Consider the following 16,362-nt stretch of genomic DNA (forward strand, 5'->3'; position numbering starts at 1 on the left):
AGCCCGCGGGCAGTAACGAAGACCCAATGCAGCCAAAAATTAATCAATTAATTAATTTATTTATTATTTTAAAAAAGAACCAATATCCTTAATATATAAAGAACTCATAACATTAGAGGGAAAATACCCCAAAAACCTAAGAGAAAAAAATGGGCAAAAAATATGGACAGGTCACAAAAAGATATAAAAATTGTCCTTAATCATATGAAAAGATTGAAAAGACATTCAGCCTCACTTATCATACTTACAGACTTACCTTCCAGACTGGCAAAAAATTAAATTGTATAACAACGCACTCTTGGCAAGGGAGTGGGGAAACAGGCATTCTCACACATTGCTGGTGGGCATGCAAAATCCTTAAGGAGGAAAATGTGGTGATACCTAACAAAAGTACAGTGAGTACTTATCTTTTGACCTAGCAATTCCACTTCTCAGAATATACACTATATAAAGCTATACCTCCATCAATATGAATATACAAGTGCACAGGGTTATTCATTGTAGCATTGTTTGTAATTGCAAAATACTGGAAATTACCTAAATGCCTATGTATTAGAGAATGGTTGAATAAACCATGATACATGGTTCATCCACACAATAGATACTATGCAGCTATAAAAAAGAATGAAGGAAGACTCAATGAACTGATAAGGATTGATTCCCAGGATGTATTGTAAATGAAAAAGGCAAAATAAAAAGAATATCTATAAGTGTACTACTCTGCATGTAAGAACGGGGATAAGAAAATATACATGAAAATATCATTTGTGCAAAAAGAAATACAGAAAAAATAAACTAGAAACTAGTGATATTTGTTACCTATGAGTGGGGACAGAGTGGAAAAGATGGGAGATGTGGATAGGACAGAATGAATGAGAGTGAAGAGGGACAAATCTCTGAGTATACCTTTTTGAGTAACATATATTAGTGAGTATGTTTTATATATGTGTGTATATATTATATATATAAAGAAATATTTATATATGTATATATATTCTCTCTAAATTTTATACATACATATTATATATAATGTAATATATAACTATATATGTATACATTACAATATAATACACATATTATATGTATATTTTACATGTATTTTATATATATATATATATATATACACATATATTTATTTATATTTATAAAACAAACGGACCAAGCTATAGTTCATCAAATGAATATATCCCACTGAGCGGGGTGGGAAGAACTAAACCAAGTACCTTTTGAACATAGTATTTGGACTATATGCCCCCTCTCTTTTTAAAGAGAAAAAGAAAACTAAACAAATATCAAAGATTACTTAGTAGAGTTTTTCCTCCAAAGGGTATGGATTAGCAATTGAAACCACTTTCTGTGTATTCCAGGACTGAGCAAATAAGTAAATATACTATGAGGAATAAAAGCCAATTTTCTTTTAGAAAAAGAAGTAACAAATATGTACAAGTGAGAATGAGCCCTGTGGTTTGAAGTCAATATGAAGGTATCTATCCGTTAAAAAACATGAACTCATGTTTTTTAACAGATAGATATATAATAGATAGATAAAGACATGTGTATGGAGGTTATATGTAACATAATGTAATATAAGAATATATGGTATGAGGGGCTTCCCTGGTGGTGCAGTGGTTAAGAATCCGCCTGTCAATGCAGGGGACAGGGGTTCAAGCTCTGGTCCGGGAAAATCTCACATGCAGCAGAGCAACTAAGCTTGTGTGCCACAACTACTGAGCCTGCACTCTATAGCCCGCAAGCCACGACTACTAAGCCCACGTGCCGCAACTACTTAAGCCTGTGTGCCTAGAACCCATGCTCTGCAACAAGAAAAACCACTGCAGTGAGAAGCCCACGCATCGCAACTACTGAAGCCTGCACACCTAGAGCCTGTGCTCCGCAACGAAGAGTAGCCCCCGCTAGCCACAACAAGAGAAAGCCTGTGCACAGCAGCAAAGACCCAATGCAGTCAAAAATAAATTTTAAAAAAAGTTTAAAGAATATATGATATGATATAAAATAAATAAATAATATATATATATTAGATCTATCTGCTCTAAGGACCTCAAAGTATTGATTTCCCAGTAGCAATGAGCACATCTTAATGTCAAAATCTTAGCTTCTAAATACCATTCCCCACCAAGAGGAACCAGGGTTCCTTGGGGAAACAGCTGATTTCAGGGCTGGGTCTGGGAAAATAAGATGAGCCTGGAACTTCTTGCTGTGCCAGAAAGTAAAAGCATACTCAATGAACAATAAGAACATATCAAACGGACACAGGAATCAGCCTGAAGAGCCTCCCACTGGCCAAAGCTAGGACAATTTGAGCATTAAAATTAAAAATGGTAGTAACAGATTATAACCCTTGGAATAAAATTAAGAATTCATGAGTCCATATTGATAATGAGAGATCTGGAGATGAACAAGAAATTGTCTGGGGCCCAAGAAGTCCATAATGCAGTGGGCAAGACAGCCCCAAACTGATGAGCATGGATGGAGCATCCCCCCTCCCCCACTGGGCAGCACTACTTCCCCACTGGACAGCTCCCTGGAGGAGGTGCTGCTCTGGTGTGGGAAAGGGTCTGGGGGGTACTCACGAGGGCCCTTTGCGCATCCGAGGTGTGCTCATGGCCCACTGCTTGATCTTGCTCAGGCTCTGCTTATTGATGAGCCGTTGGCCCTCAGAGGGCATGCAGTCCACATACAGGTTGTAGAGCAGCAGCGCCTCCGTGTTCTTGCGCAGGGCGTTGGCCTGGACCACACGTTGTGTGAAGACACGTGGGTCCTCAGCACAGAAGAGAAGCTGGATCCTTGGCACCCAATACTGGCAGATCAGGAGGGGCGGCCTTCCTGGGGTCGGGTGGAGGGAGAAAGGAACATGCAGTGGGGCCCTCTGGGCAGGAGCACTGGATTCCAGCCTGGCTCTGCCACTGATGCATGGTGGCTCTAAGCAAGTGACACCATCACATCTGTGAAATGGGTATGACAACACTCCCTGAACTGCCCACGTCACAGGTTGTCATGGATGGATGTGAAAGTGCTTTGTAAACTGTAAAAAACTATGTACAGACAAGGAGTTATATAGGGGTGGCTATTCAAGTGCACATTCCTGATGCCACACCCAGGGCAGACATCACTAATTGTTGGGCCTCAGGCTCCTTCCAAGAGACACTGAAAGCAGCACTGCCAGCTGCTCAGAGTTGGCATATCAAATAATAGCCAATTGCCCTTCCTGGGGTCTCTGAGTGATGCGTCCTCTGGTTCTCACTGGTTGGGGGACAGACAGCCCCAGGACAACAGAGCAAGGGGGCATTCAGACCCAAGCTGGCTATACCCTTGGCAGGGGTTGGCCTCAGTCACAGGCCAGGCTGGGCCTGAGCTGGGGGTCTGCCTGAGGCAGGGGCAGAGACCTTGTACCTTCAGCCGTTACCCCTCCATTCAGGATGGGCTTCCCCGTCTCATCTCGCACCAAACCATCCTCATTCGTCTTGTGCACTAGGTACAGCTTCTTCTCCTTGTCATAGTCCAGGACGCCGACATCGCACCATTTGTACGTCAGCTTCTGACTCTTGGGATCCTCTGAAACAGGAGGGGAACCCACCAGTGCTCCCTGCCATGGGGTGGGAATAGGTCCCTGCATGTGGGCAGTGGGTGCTAAGAAAGGTCTCAGCGGTCACTAGTCTGGCCTCTCTCCCACCATGCTGACCCCCACCCTCTGGCTGCAGCAGAGTGGGGAGCCTGCTTCCTTCCAGCTGAGCTTGCCTCTGGGGAACCAGGCAGGTCTCTCTGCCCTGATGTTCTGCATGACTCCATCAGGGCAGAGAGAGACACAGGCCAGCAGGGCTGGGACAGGAGGCAGGAAAGCTCCAAGCAAACAGGGGCTTGTTTGCTTAGTCCTTGTTTGCCTAGCCCTGTTGAGGATGCAGGTGTAGAGCTCTTCACGTCTGAACTGGACCCCTTCAAGGCCGAGGGAAGCGCTTAGGCTGCATGTGGCAGCTGAGCCCCAGGGCTCCTCCCATCAGGGCAGGGCAGGGTAGAAGACTGCTTCCCTGCAATGGCCTCAAAGTGGGCCTCAGGGGCTGTTTGGCCAGGACGGGCCTCCCACCCTCTCCCTGGGCTGAAAGCCTTTGACTACTCCAGCTCACCTCTTGCCACTGCCTCCCTCACTCATTCCTCTCCAGCCACAATGGATGTCTGGCTATTCCTATGACTTTGGAGCTTGCTCCTGCCTCAGGGCCTTAGCACTGGCTGTGCCCTCTGCCTGGAACAGTCTTTATCCAGGTCACCTCGATGCTGGCTTGTTCCCTGCTCAAGTGGCTTCTCCTTGTAGAAGCATCTCTGCCTAAAATAGCACCTTTGCCTCAGGCACTTTCTGACTTGTTACCTTGTTTGTGTGTCTCACAGAGCCTAAAGTCATACTGTGTATGCATCTTCTCCGGGCTGGAATTCCAAAGAAATGCTCCCACTGACTGATGCCAGGTAGATAAGTAAAGGAGGCTGCTGTGGGATATACCTCACCAGCTTTGGCTCTGTTTTGCTTTTCCCTCCTCTTCCTAATTAGTTTCCTTTTTGAAAATGCTGACCTTGTCTTGACTCAGCTGAAAGGAAAAGATGTCACAAGAAGCCCCCAGTAGGAAGCAGAGGTCTGGCAGAAACGCTCCACCATTAGTGCTGCCACCCAGGGCCAGGGCCCGGGCCCATATGAAGCGGTGCAAGCAGAAGCACTTCAGGGAAGCCACTATCTGGTACATTTAAGGTTAATACAGCCCCAAACCTTCTGGTTTTATCACCAGGAATTGGAAATCTGGAAACAATTGAGTTAAATTATTTTTGTAATCAAGTCCAAAGTAAAGGGAACATTCTGTGTTTCTTATCTAGTTCAAAGAAATTGATTCTAGCATTTACATGTTTTTAAACTGAAACATAAACTTACAGCTTGCACAACGGACTCGCTGTGGGCCCCCTGGAGGCTGAGCAGTCTGAAAACCAGCATGGCTCTCACAATCCTATCTCCCGCCTGGGCACTGGCCCACTGGGCCCACTCCCCACTCCACAGCGGCATATCCATGCACTGGGCAGGGAGCAGAGAGGCCTTCGCCCTGCACATGGGGACAGCCACCTCCAATCTCATAACCCAGACCTTCCTAGGATGCCTACATAGAGAGTAGTCATGCCAGCCATGGTGGCAGGCCAGGGTGGTGACCGTGGAAGGTCAGCCTGGCAGACAGCAGCAAACTGGAGAGAGCTTCCATGGCCCGCAGGGCAGACCTGGGGCCAAAGGAGGGGAAGACACAGACAAGGGCAAGATTTGGCAAATCTGTGCAGCATCAGTGTGGGGATGTGTGCATGGGTGTGATAGCGGTTGTGAATGGGTGACAGTAGACATGTGTGTTTGTGTGCTGAAAATTTGCATATGAGTGCAACTGTATGTGTGTGTGTGAGGGATGTGGGTGAGTGTGACAGTGGGCTTATGAACGTGTGTGTTTGAAAGCAAGTGTGTGAGTGTGAGTGTGTGACAGTGTGTGTGTTGTCCATGCAGAGGTGAAAGCCAAGAGGCCACAGTTATATGTGGAGCAATGCAGTTTCTGGGGCACGGGATAGAAAAGCTTGAATTGTGCCCCTTCTACACATTTGAACATGTCTAATAAGCTTGCATATTTTTCATTGCCAATAAATCAAAGACTTTTTTTTTTAACTTTAGACACAATCCAGCTGTCCCTTCCACAGCCCACCCACCCATGTCATCCCTGGTCCCTGCATTTCCTTCTATGTGGCCAGCCCGCTGGCCTGTATCCCAGCTGGGAGGCCTCAAAAGGTGGGGCCCCCACCTCCCATGGTTGAGGCCCCAGGGCAGTCTAGGAGTCTATGGCTGGGCTGCCAGGACAGGATGGTGCAGACAAGATCCTGTCCCCCTGCCCTTGCTGGCCCTGCTCACCGTGCCCCAGGAAGTCATCGGTGGGCAGGAGGGCTTTTCCGGGGACAGGTTTCCTGTTCTGAGACCCTGGCTCCAAGCCCATGTTGATCCACTCACTGGGAGTCCGGCAGTCAAACTCCTCATTGTCAAATACCTGGAAGAAAACAGCAGATGCTGGGAGCAGGCGGCTCGCCCCTGGTGGACCCAGTGGGCTGGGCATGCCAGAGGGTAGGGGTGCCTGAGTAGGCTCCTCCCCAGATGCAGAAGCTGAAGACTGGGGCCCAGGGGCCTGAGTGCCTCCTCTGCTGCTCACAGGGGTCTGTGGAGTCTGGCTCTATGAAACCCTGTCAAACCAAGCCACACTGAGGTTCAGGCAGAGGGGTACCTGGGGACTCAGAGCAGGATACGGGCTCTCCCCCACCACTGGCCAGGATCACCCAGCTCAGGTCCAAGGGAAGCAGTGGCCCTTGGATTTTCCTGAGCACCCACCCAGACTCAGAGACAATGGAAGTTCAGGTTGTCAGAAGGCCATCTTTAGTAGGGTGATATGCAACTCTGTCTCCCCATAGGGACCACCAGGCAAGAGATACTCAGGACCATGGAGAGGAAGGGCAGGGAAGTGGGTGAAAACCAGAGCAGGCTATGCTCCCTCTTTCTCCTCTGGACTCAGTTTCCCCATTGGTACCCCAAAGGGGCTACAATGGTGCCTTCCTCCACCACAGGTCTCCCCATCCCAGTGACACCAGATGCAGTAATCAGGGAGGCCTGAACACTACTCCACAGTCCAACTGGGCTGCTTCTTGGTGCCCGTGGGTGGGGTGGGGACAGAGCTCATGTACACAGGGTTCCCAGGCTCCCAGGGAAGAAGCAGGGAATCAGCGTCCCAGGGGTCCTGGGGCCCCTCCTGCCCCAGCCTAGGATGCCTGAAACCCCAGGAGTTGGGGTAGCACTCTGACTATGCAGTTGTCCTGTTTGACAAGTGAGTGCTTGTGATTGCCATGGGATCCCTTTTTGAGTCTGATCCCTCCGCTGGAGTCCTGCACCCCCATCTCCTGACCATCGGCCCTCTGTGGAAGCTGGACTCACCTTCAGTGGGAGATAGATGGGGAAGAGCGGGTCATGACCCTGCTCAATGGTCTGGGGGTGGTGGGGGTCTGGGTGCCTGGGCATGAGCTTGTCGGAGTCAATGCCCTCGCTGACCAGCAGCTGCTCAATGTCCAGGCTCAGGTACAGCCGCTTCCTCCTGGCCGAGGAAGACAAGGAAATCTCATGACAGCTCGGCTCGTGCGAGGTGTCTCCATGGGGGTCAGCAAGGGCCCAGGGAGTTGAGGCAGTAGGGGTGTGGCCCAGTGACCCCTCCAGGGCCCTCCGCCATTCTGGGACTCATCAGGAAGTGGAATGGTGGCTGGGGCTGGTGTCCTGGGCCCCCTTGCATCCTGCCCTTGCATCCTGCCTGTCAGTTCCACCACGTTGACTTAAATGCCACCCTCCCTGATTCCACAGCGAGGAAAGCAACTCGTTCCTATTAAGAAACCAAAGGGCTAGAAGATTTGATTTGAACACTTGCACACAGACCCATCTTAGTAACCTTTGCCATGAGGATGATCACCTAGTTGTCTACTGTCCCTCACCCCTTGAGGTGGGTGGATGCCACCTCCCAGAGGGCAGGCCCTCCCACTGCTAACGCAACCATACCTACCGCTCAATCTCAATCTTGCGGGGGCACTGGCCCGGCAGCACCAGGTAGGGCACCTGCACCTTGGGCTCATAGGCCTGCAACGGGAAGTCAGTCTGGGCGAGCAGCTTGGTGGTACACCCGATGTGCTGATGCTCCAGGCACTCCTCGAAGTCCTCGGGAACCTCAAAGGTTCTGACTGTGGGCAGGGGCAGGGGCAGGAGCTGCAGGGGCTCAGGCTGGGGCCCAACACCCCCAAAACACAGTGCTAGGCAGGTACCAGGCATGCAGCTTTGGGGCATGGGAAGCTCAGAGCTGGCCTGTGGCAGTGAGAAGCCAGATGTGCACCGGGCTCCCAAGGGATCACGAGCCTGGAGGACAAGGGCCTCCAGAAGGTCTGTTTGGGTCCTGCTTGCCCTGCGCAGAGCCAGCATGCTCGACCATTCCCCTCCTTTCTGCCCACAGCCCCGGTGCCAGCGGCTGTTGCTCAAGCCAGATGCTGAATCAAACTACCAGTGAGGATTACAGCTGGATAGGAAGGCGAAGTGGTAGCTCCCTGCATGTCTGGGATGGGTTCCTGCCATCCCTACCCCAGAGGCCCTCCCAAGCATCTCGGGGTCTGAATGCCATTCACTCACTGGGACTGTTTCCAGACTCAAGACATCCTGGATACTGTAGGAGTGGGTGGCACCGCCACCCCACCCCCAGGGGACCCTCAAGTCACAAAATGGCCACCCCTCCTTAGACAGGCTTCCATTCCAGGTCTGAGGGCAAGGGAGACGGTGAAGAGAGACCCATTGACAGGGTGACATTCCAGTTTCCCGGGACTCAGGATGTTAAATGGGAAGGAAAGTCTCAGGCAAGCCAAGACCATAGCGGTAGGGACGGGGGTGCAGGAAAATGCTTCGGGGATGAGCCACCTTCCCCAGGGCCTGGGTGGGCTCTGGACAGCTCAGTGATGGCTCCGAACAACTCCCCTGGGAGGCCCTAGTAAACCCCCTCCTTGGGCCTCACGTCTCTGGGGTCAAGATGCAGTCACACCACAGGAGGGTCGACCTTGGGGGTACCCACTGGGGCTCTACAGAAGCTTCCAGAGGCTGAGCAGAGGCCATCTACCTGCAGCTAAGTCGGCTCTTTTACCAGAGCTGTCAGGTGCTCGGGGAAACCCCATGCTACCAAAATGGCCCGGCCCAGGGGCAGTTTTCAGATCCCTAATCATCTGCTCTTGAGCCTATGGGTCCATACATAGCACATTCCACATCCAGAATCATGAATTCCTGGGCCTGGCCCTGCGTCTCAGGTGCCAAGAAGGAGCCAGGGTGAGGACAGCAAAGCCCGGCCCCCACCCCTGCTGGTCCAGGAGCCCTAGGCAGGCTTCCCAGGCCTTCACGTAGCCTTCTGCCAAGAGCTCTGACGGCCACGAGCCCTGACTGCCACCACCCTGTGACCCTGCCGGGCTGCTCTTCCTCACTTGGGTGGGGCTGCAGAGCTGCTGACCAGCCCTGCCCCCACCCCAGCCCTGGATGGCAGGAGCCCCATTCCCAGCTCCCCTGCAGCCCTTGATCTGTGGTTTGTAACCATTTTCTGGGCCACAGATACTTGTGAAACTGCTGACCACAATAGGCTGGATCCTCAGGTCACTGCACAGAGGCACGTACATGTGATGTTTCCTGTGCCACTTTTGGGGATTCACAGGCCCCCAGGAGGACTGTGGGTCCCAAGAAGACAAATCTGGACAGGACTGTCCTGGGGGTAGAGTGAAAAGGCAGACAGCTGGGACCATGGAGCTTCTGGACCTGATCGAAAGGGCGTCCTGTCCGCTGGCCAGCCAGGAGGGCCCCCCGCCAAATCCTCACTGCCTCTCAGGGCCCCACGCAGCTCGCTGCCTCTCTTGGAGCCACTCTCTCCTCCCCTCTGCCACTGGGGACTGGTCCACGCCATGCAGACCTGCCCCACACCTTACAAGACTCATCACGGAGCCTGAGAGGAGCGTCCTCCTTCCCCTCTTTGGCAATGAAATCCTGGGCGCCTTCCTGCTCCAAGCCCTGTTCTAGGTGCCGCAGCCCGAGCCAGTAACAACTCAGACACAGTCCTGACCTCCTCCAAGCCCACGTTCCATGTTCCAGAAAACACACATGTCAATGTCCTACTGTCCCCAGCCAGGCAGAGGGAACTGGGGACCTGGCCCTCAGCAGCCCCACCGCACCACGGTGCCCTTGTCACACACAGCTCTGCCAAGAGTCACAATTAAGCAGCTGTGCTTCACCGAGCACTCACCATGAGCTGGGCCCCTGCAAAGCACCTTGTTTCTTGTTATCCCCATTTCACAGTTGAGGAGGTTGAAACCCTCAGCCAAGAGGAGACAATCTCCCTAAGGTCAGAGGCCCTGCTTCTAAAGGCACCCACCCACCCAGGCCCCTGGGCACTGACCTCTTGGGGTGAACTTGTTAAGGTTGGCCTGCCGCAGGAGGTCCTGGTTCGTGCAGGGGCCACGACACACTTCCTGAAACCAAACCCGAGAGCCCTGAGGAAGTGTAAACATCCCAAGGACAGGCAGGATCTGGTAGGGCCCCCAAGGCCAGATGTCTCCCCCAAGCCCACCAGGGAGCATCCCAGGGGCACAGGGACAGGGATGAGGAAGAATCAGTGAAGAGGAATTTGCACAATTCCTCATTCAGAGGCCACAGTAGGTGACAAGCTGTGGCCACCTGGGACACCCCTAGCCCAACCCCATTCTGGTCGTGCACAGTCCCCCTCCTCACTCTGAGGACACTCCTGGTGTGTGTCCAGTGGCTGAGCCACAAGACAGAGGTACTCTAAGGCCTGCAGGTGTCTCTGTGTATTCCTCCATTGCCAAGGGCACTCTGGGACCTGTGGCACAGTGGGTATCAATGGGTCCTCGCCCTATCTCTATTGGCCCCTCCCCTGCCTAAAACCATCCTAAGGCTGTCCAGGACGCACAGGGCTCTTTGAACTCTCCCCTAGTTATATCCCTTCTCTGTCTTCCCCTGCCCTCCATCTCTCTCCTCTTATTTCTACTCTCCTCTTCCATGTGGGCCATGGCCTCTGTCAGGGATCTCAAGGCTCTGTATCTTCTGTTCCCCCTGCCTGGAACACTACCCCCAGCCCCTAGCTTACCCAGCAAATTCATACCTATCTTGTAAATCTCAGCAGTACCCCACCTTGTCCCAGGACCCCCTCCCCCACCAGAGCTGGGGCCGGGGGAGGGAGTATTTCCCCAGCAAAGCCATTGCCCCATGACAATAGGCATAAGGATGACAATCCTGGTATATTGTCACCGGGGCTTAGTCCAGGGCCTGTCACATAGCAGGTGCTCAGTAATGAATTGTTGAATGAATGGACAGAGATGGATGGTCAGAAGGATGGGCAGATGGGTGAGTGGGTGGAAAATTGTTAGACAGGTCTGTGGATGGATGGATGGATAGAAGAAAGGGCAAAAAGAACCCACAAGGAAGGCTCAGGCTTGGTAGGGTATGGCTGCCACACTCACCCCAAGTTTATCCAAGCTTCCAGGGCTGAGGATGTCAGAGTAGAACCCACGCTGCTTCATCAGCGGGTACTTCTTATCAGTGCCCATCAGGGGCAACTTCTGGGGCTGCCCCAAGTCTGAGGGCGTGGGTGAGGCTGCAGTCAGGGGCAAAGGTGGGGTCTTGGTGTCAGGGCTTGGAGGAAGCTTCTCCGACCCAGAATCTGGTCCCTGAAGAATGCTCTCCAGGTTATGCTCCAGGTCTCTCAGACTACACTCTTGGCCCACAGGAGTACTGCTGCACTCTGGGCCCTGAGGGGTCCTTCCTGGGCTGTGGCCTTCTCTGTTAGGCTGCTCCATGCTGCTTCTCAGGGTGATGTCCCAGCCAGAGCTCCTAGGAGAAGACACTGGTGTCACTGGGCCCTTGACAACCTCTGCTCATCCCCCAGGGCCACCAGGATACAGGGATGCCCAGTCTGCCACCCCACAACAAGCCCCAGCCCCCAGGCATGGATAACGGAGGGAGGGAGTACTCTTCTAATGTGAACAGACACAGAGTGCCAGGAAGGTCCTGCCAGGAGACAGCAGGGCCTTCCCTAAAATCTGTGTGAGAAATGAGACCCCAGAGTCAGAGGTTGAACACCCTATAGATGCCCCCAACCCCATGCATCCTTCTGTACTTTCCCACCCTTCTCCCCTGTGTTACAGAGCAAGGCCTGGCTTCTCACAAGGGGAGATAAAGAGGGAGGCCCAGAGTTCACTCACTCAATGAAGAGCCCTGTTTGGTTTTCTCCAAAATAACTTTCATCCAGTTGCAGGCTCAGTTTCCCCTTACCCCCATTCCCCCAACCCCAGCCCCACCCCACCCAGTCCTGCCAGACTGCCCTGACTCTTCCCAGTGTGGGGCACTGGGCCATGCCCTGCATCCCCCATGCCCATCTCCCTACCCATGCCCATCTCCCTTACCTTACCCCAGGAGCCAGAGGACTAAATCACCTCCTGAGAGGCACCCTGACCCTCTGTTGGCCCACACATACGTCTGCCAGCAACAGAAAGCTATTCATCCACACCCTGGCTCTCAGGATCAACCCAGCTAATGAAACTGACACCCTCTTGTCTCCCCACAGGGAACAACAGATGCACCACTGGATTGCATGCACATCCCGAGGATGAGGGTTTGCAGAGTTTTTATTGTGCGGCAAGCAAGCCCTTGCCAAGCCACTGCTGCTTTTGGCCACCTCAAAATGCACCACCAGGGGAAACCCTTGGTCAGGGGAGCACATAAGGGTATGAGGAATAAGAGGTTTGTGTGTAATGCTGGTACAAAAATAAAAATGGCAGTCAGGGAGATCAGATCAAGATGGCAGAGCAGTAGGATGTAGAGCTCACCTTCTCCCACAAATGCATCAAAAATACATCTACATGTGGAATGTTCCTCACAGAATATCTACTGAACGTTGGCAGAAGACCTCAGACTTCCAAAAGAGCAAGAAAATCTGGGAAGGACAAAGGAAAAAATGAGAGAAAGGAAACAGGACAGGACCTGCACCCCTGGGAGGGAGCTGTGAAAAAGGAAGGGTTTCCATACACTGGGAAGTCCCCTCACTGGTGAGGAGATCAGCCTGGACAGAGGGGGAGCTTTGGGGGAGAACGCAGCAAGCAACGGGTTTTTGGAGGACAAAGCGGAAAGAGATCTGCACAGACGGTCAGGGCCATCACCTGGCACTCCCCAGCCTGAGATGCTCATCCACTGAGGCGGGGGTGGGGGGTTGGGTGCTGAGGCTTCGGCTTTGGAGGTCAGACCAGGGAGAGGACTGGGATTGGCTGTGTCAAGAAAGCCTGAGGGGGCCAGGGTGTGGTCGCCACAACCGAGGGAGTCCGGGATGAAGGCTGGGCCCGCCAGAGAGGCAAGGCTGGGGGCGCCCCTGTGAGGAGACAGGGCAGGCCCGCCATAGGAGCTTCTTTCTCCCAAGCTCACTATCTGGTGGCAGGGTAGCGCCTACACGAGCTCCAGGGGTAGGTGGAGGGTCCTCCTTCCAGGGAGCACACAGCCTGCCGCGGCCACCACCAATGAAGATCCCGCCATTGGGAGCCAACCTCTGTCCCCACCCTCCTGGGAGCGTGCACGGGGGCTGTGCATCTGCATATCCCCTATGAAGGGGATAACGACCAGCACACCCTGAGGAAAGAGACGGCAAGCATCCAAACCAAAAACAGCCCTCATGCCAAAAAAATATTAAACCCACACAAGCTATCAGGGACGCTGCCACATATAAATAGCCCTCCAAGACTATAGTAGATAATTGTTTCTCCTAAACACACAGAGTAAGCAAGCAAAATGAAGAAGCAGAGGAACGACCACCAGTTAAAAGATCAAGAGAATTCCCCTGAAGGAAAAAACAATGAAACAGACCTCTTCAGTCTTATAGACACCGAGTTTAAAAAGGAGGTAATGAAAATACTGAAGGAATTAAGAAAGGCTATCAACAGAAATGCAGATTACTGTAAAAAAGGGACTAGAAAACTAGGAACTATAAGGAGGAGCCAAGAAAAATTAGAGAATTCATGTGCCAAGATGAAAGCTGAGCTAAAGGCAATGAATAGAAGAATAAAAAATGCAGAAGAGGAGCTTCCCCGGTGGCGCAGTGGTTGCGCGTCCGCCTGCCGGTGCAGGGGAGAGATAGAATAATGGAAATGAATGGGATGAACTGGGAGATTGGGATTGACATATATGTACTAATATGTATAAAATAGATAACTAAAAAAAAAGTCTCAAAAAAAACAGTAGACACAAAGCCAAATGAAAAACATATATAAGATAATATAAAGTGTGCCAAGCTACACATAATAGGGATTCCAGAAGGAGAAGAAAGAGAAAGGGGATTGAAAATGTATTTGAAGGGACTTCCCTGGTGTTGCAATGGTTAAGAATCCACCTTCCAATGCAGGGGACATGGGTTCGATCCCTGGTCTGGGAAGATCCCACATGCCACAGAGCAACTAAGCCCATGAGCCACAACTACTGAGCCTGTGCTCTAGAGCCCGCAAGACACAACTACTGAGCCCATGTGACACAACTGCTGAAGCCCGTGTACCGCAACTCCTGAGTCCATGTGCCACAACCACTGAAGTCCACGTACTCTAAGGCCTGCATGCCACAACTACTGAGCCTGCATGCTGCAACTACTGAAGCCCATGCAGCTAGAGCCCATGCTCTGCAACAAGAGAAGCCACTGCAATGAGAAGCCCATGCACCACAACAAAGAGTAGCCCCTGCTCACTGCAACTAGAGAAAGCCTGTGCACAGCAACGAAGACCCAATGCAGCAAAAAATATAAAAAATATATTAAAAAAAAAAAAGGCAACAGAGATCCTAAATGATACAATAGAACAGTTAGACTTGATATTTTCAGGACATTACATAAAAAAACCAAACAAAGAGAATACACATTCTTTTCAAGTGCATATGGAACATTCTCTAGGACTGACCACATACTAGGGCACAAAACTAACCTCAACAAATTTAAGAGTATAGAAATTATTTCAAGCATCTTCTTTGACCACAAGAGCATGAAACTAGAAATCAACCACAGGAAAAGAAATGAGAAAAAATGATTACATGAAAACTAAACAACATGCTACTAAAAAAGACAATGGGTCAACGAGGAAATCAAAAAGGAAATTTTAAAATACCTTGAGACAAACAACAATGAAAACACAACCATACAAAATCTATGGGATGCAGCAAAAGCAGTTCTTAGAGGGAAGTTCAGAGAGAGATACAGGCCTTCCTCAAAAAACAAGAAAAATCTCAAATAAACAGCCTAATCTACCACCTAAAAGAACTAGTAAAAGACGAACAAACAAAACCTCAAGTCAGCAGAAAGAAAGAAATATTAAAGACAGGGAAAAATAAATAAAACAGAGATTTTAAATATATAGGAAAAAAATCAATAAAACCAAGAGCTGGTTCTTTTTTTTTTTTTTTTTTTTTTTGTGGTATGCGGGCCTTCCTCTGCCGTGGCCTCTCCTGCTGCGGAGCACAGGCTCCGCACGCGCAGGCCCAGAGGCCATGGCTCACGGGCCCAGCCGCTCCGCAGCACGTGGGATCCTCCCAGACCGGGGCGCGAACCCGGTTCCCCTGCATCCACAGGCGGACGCGCAACCACTGCGCCACCAGGGAAGCCCCAAGAGCTGGTTCTTTGAAAGGGTAAACAAAAGGGACAAACCTCTGGCCAGGCTTACCAAGAAGAAAAAAGAGAGAACCGAAATAAACAAAATAAGAAATGAAAAAGGAGCAATATCAACTGATACCACAGAAATACAAAAAACCATAAGAGAATACTATAAATAATTATAAGCCAACAAATTTGACAACCTAGAAGAAATGGACAATTTTCTAGAAACATACAGCCCACCAAAACTGAATTGAAAAGAAATAGATAATTTGAACAGACTGATCACTAGAAGTGAAATAGAATCTGTAACTAAAAACAAAAAACAAAAAAACTTCCTACAAACAAAAGTCCAGGACCAGATGGCTTCACAGGCGAATTCCACCAAACATACAAAGAAAAACTTATACCGATTCTTCTCAAACTCTTCCAAAAGAGGAGGGAACACTCCCAAAAGACATTCTATGAAGCCACCATCACCCTGATACCAAAACCAGACAAAGACACCACCAAAAAAATAAAATTACAGGCAATTTCTGATGAATATAGATGCAAAAATTCTCAACAAAATATTAGCAAACTGAATCCAAGAACACATAAAGATGATCATACACTGTGACCCAGTTAGATCAACTGGTAGCCATTTTGGTTTGCGTCAGAGGAAGCTTCAGGTTGGATTCACTGACATTCAACCCCATGTGACCTGACCACCCACCAGGCATTGGGCTGGATGGACACAGATGAACAAGGGTATTTGATCCTCACTACAGGTACTACTAGAATCACCAATCCACAAACAAGGAAACTAAGGTCCAGAGACGTCAAGAAACTTGGAAAAGACACACAGCCAAGAAGTGGCAGAACCAGAATAGAAACTGAGGTGTCCACCTCTGACCCAAAGATTGCTGTCCTTAGCACCACAACAGTGGTTCTCAAACTGTGTGCCAAGGAGCCCTGAGGTTCTGCAAGGTGAGTGCCTAAGCAGGACGGCTTGGGAGCCATCCACCCCTGATTCAACAAGGATCCTGCACCCTTACCTGTTTCACATATTCTGTTCGTGCTCAAATGCAGCAATTTTCAAGTAACACTGATCTCTGGAACCTCGACACCTAGCACA

General features: G+C 50.5%; 1 protein-coding gene across 1 annotated transcript in view; it reads right to left on the bottom strand.

Annotated features, from left to right (window-relative positions):
• DNAH1 (dynein axonemal heavy chain 1) overlaps window positions 1–11,430 on the bottom strand; it is a 72,963-nt gene extending 61,533 nt beyond the window's left edge. Inside the window, exons 1-7 of the mRNA XM_028478985.1 lie at window positions 11,095–11,430; window positions 10,014–10,086; window positions 7,608–7,782; window positions 6,995–7,151; window positions 5,930–6,062; window positions 3,412–3,573; window positions 2,592–2,844 (exon numbers count right to left, since the gene is read on the bottom strand). Of these exons, the coding sequence (XP_028334786.1) occupies window positions 2,592–2,844; window positions 3,412–3,573; window positions 5,930–6,062; window positions 6,995–7,151; window positions 7,608–7,782; window positions 10,014–10,086; window positions 11,095–11,430 (1,289 nt within the window). The remainder of the gene's footprint in view (window positions 1–2,591; window positions 2,845–3,411; window positions 3,574–5,929; window positions 6,063–6,994; window positions 7,152–7,607; window positions 7,783–10,013; window positions 10,087–11,094) is intronic.
• Between the last annotated feature and the right edge of the window lie 4,932 nt (window positions 11,431–16,362).

This window comes from Physeter macrocephalus, chromosome 18 (genome assembly GCF_002837175.3).
Source record: "Physeter macrocephalus isolate SW-GA chromosome 18, ASM283717v5, whole genome shotgun sequence".
Lineage (NCBI taxonomy): Eukaryota > Metazoa > Chordata > Mammalia > Artiodactyla > Physeteridae > Physeter > Physeter macrocephalus.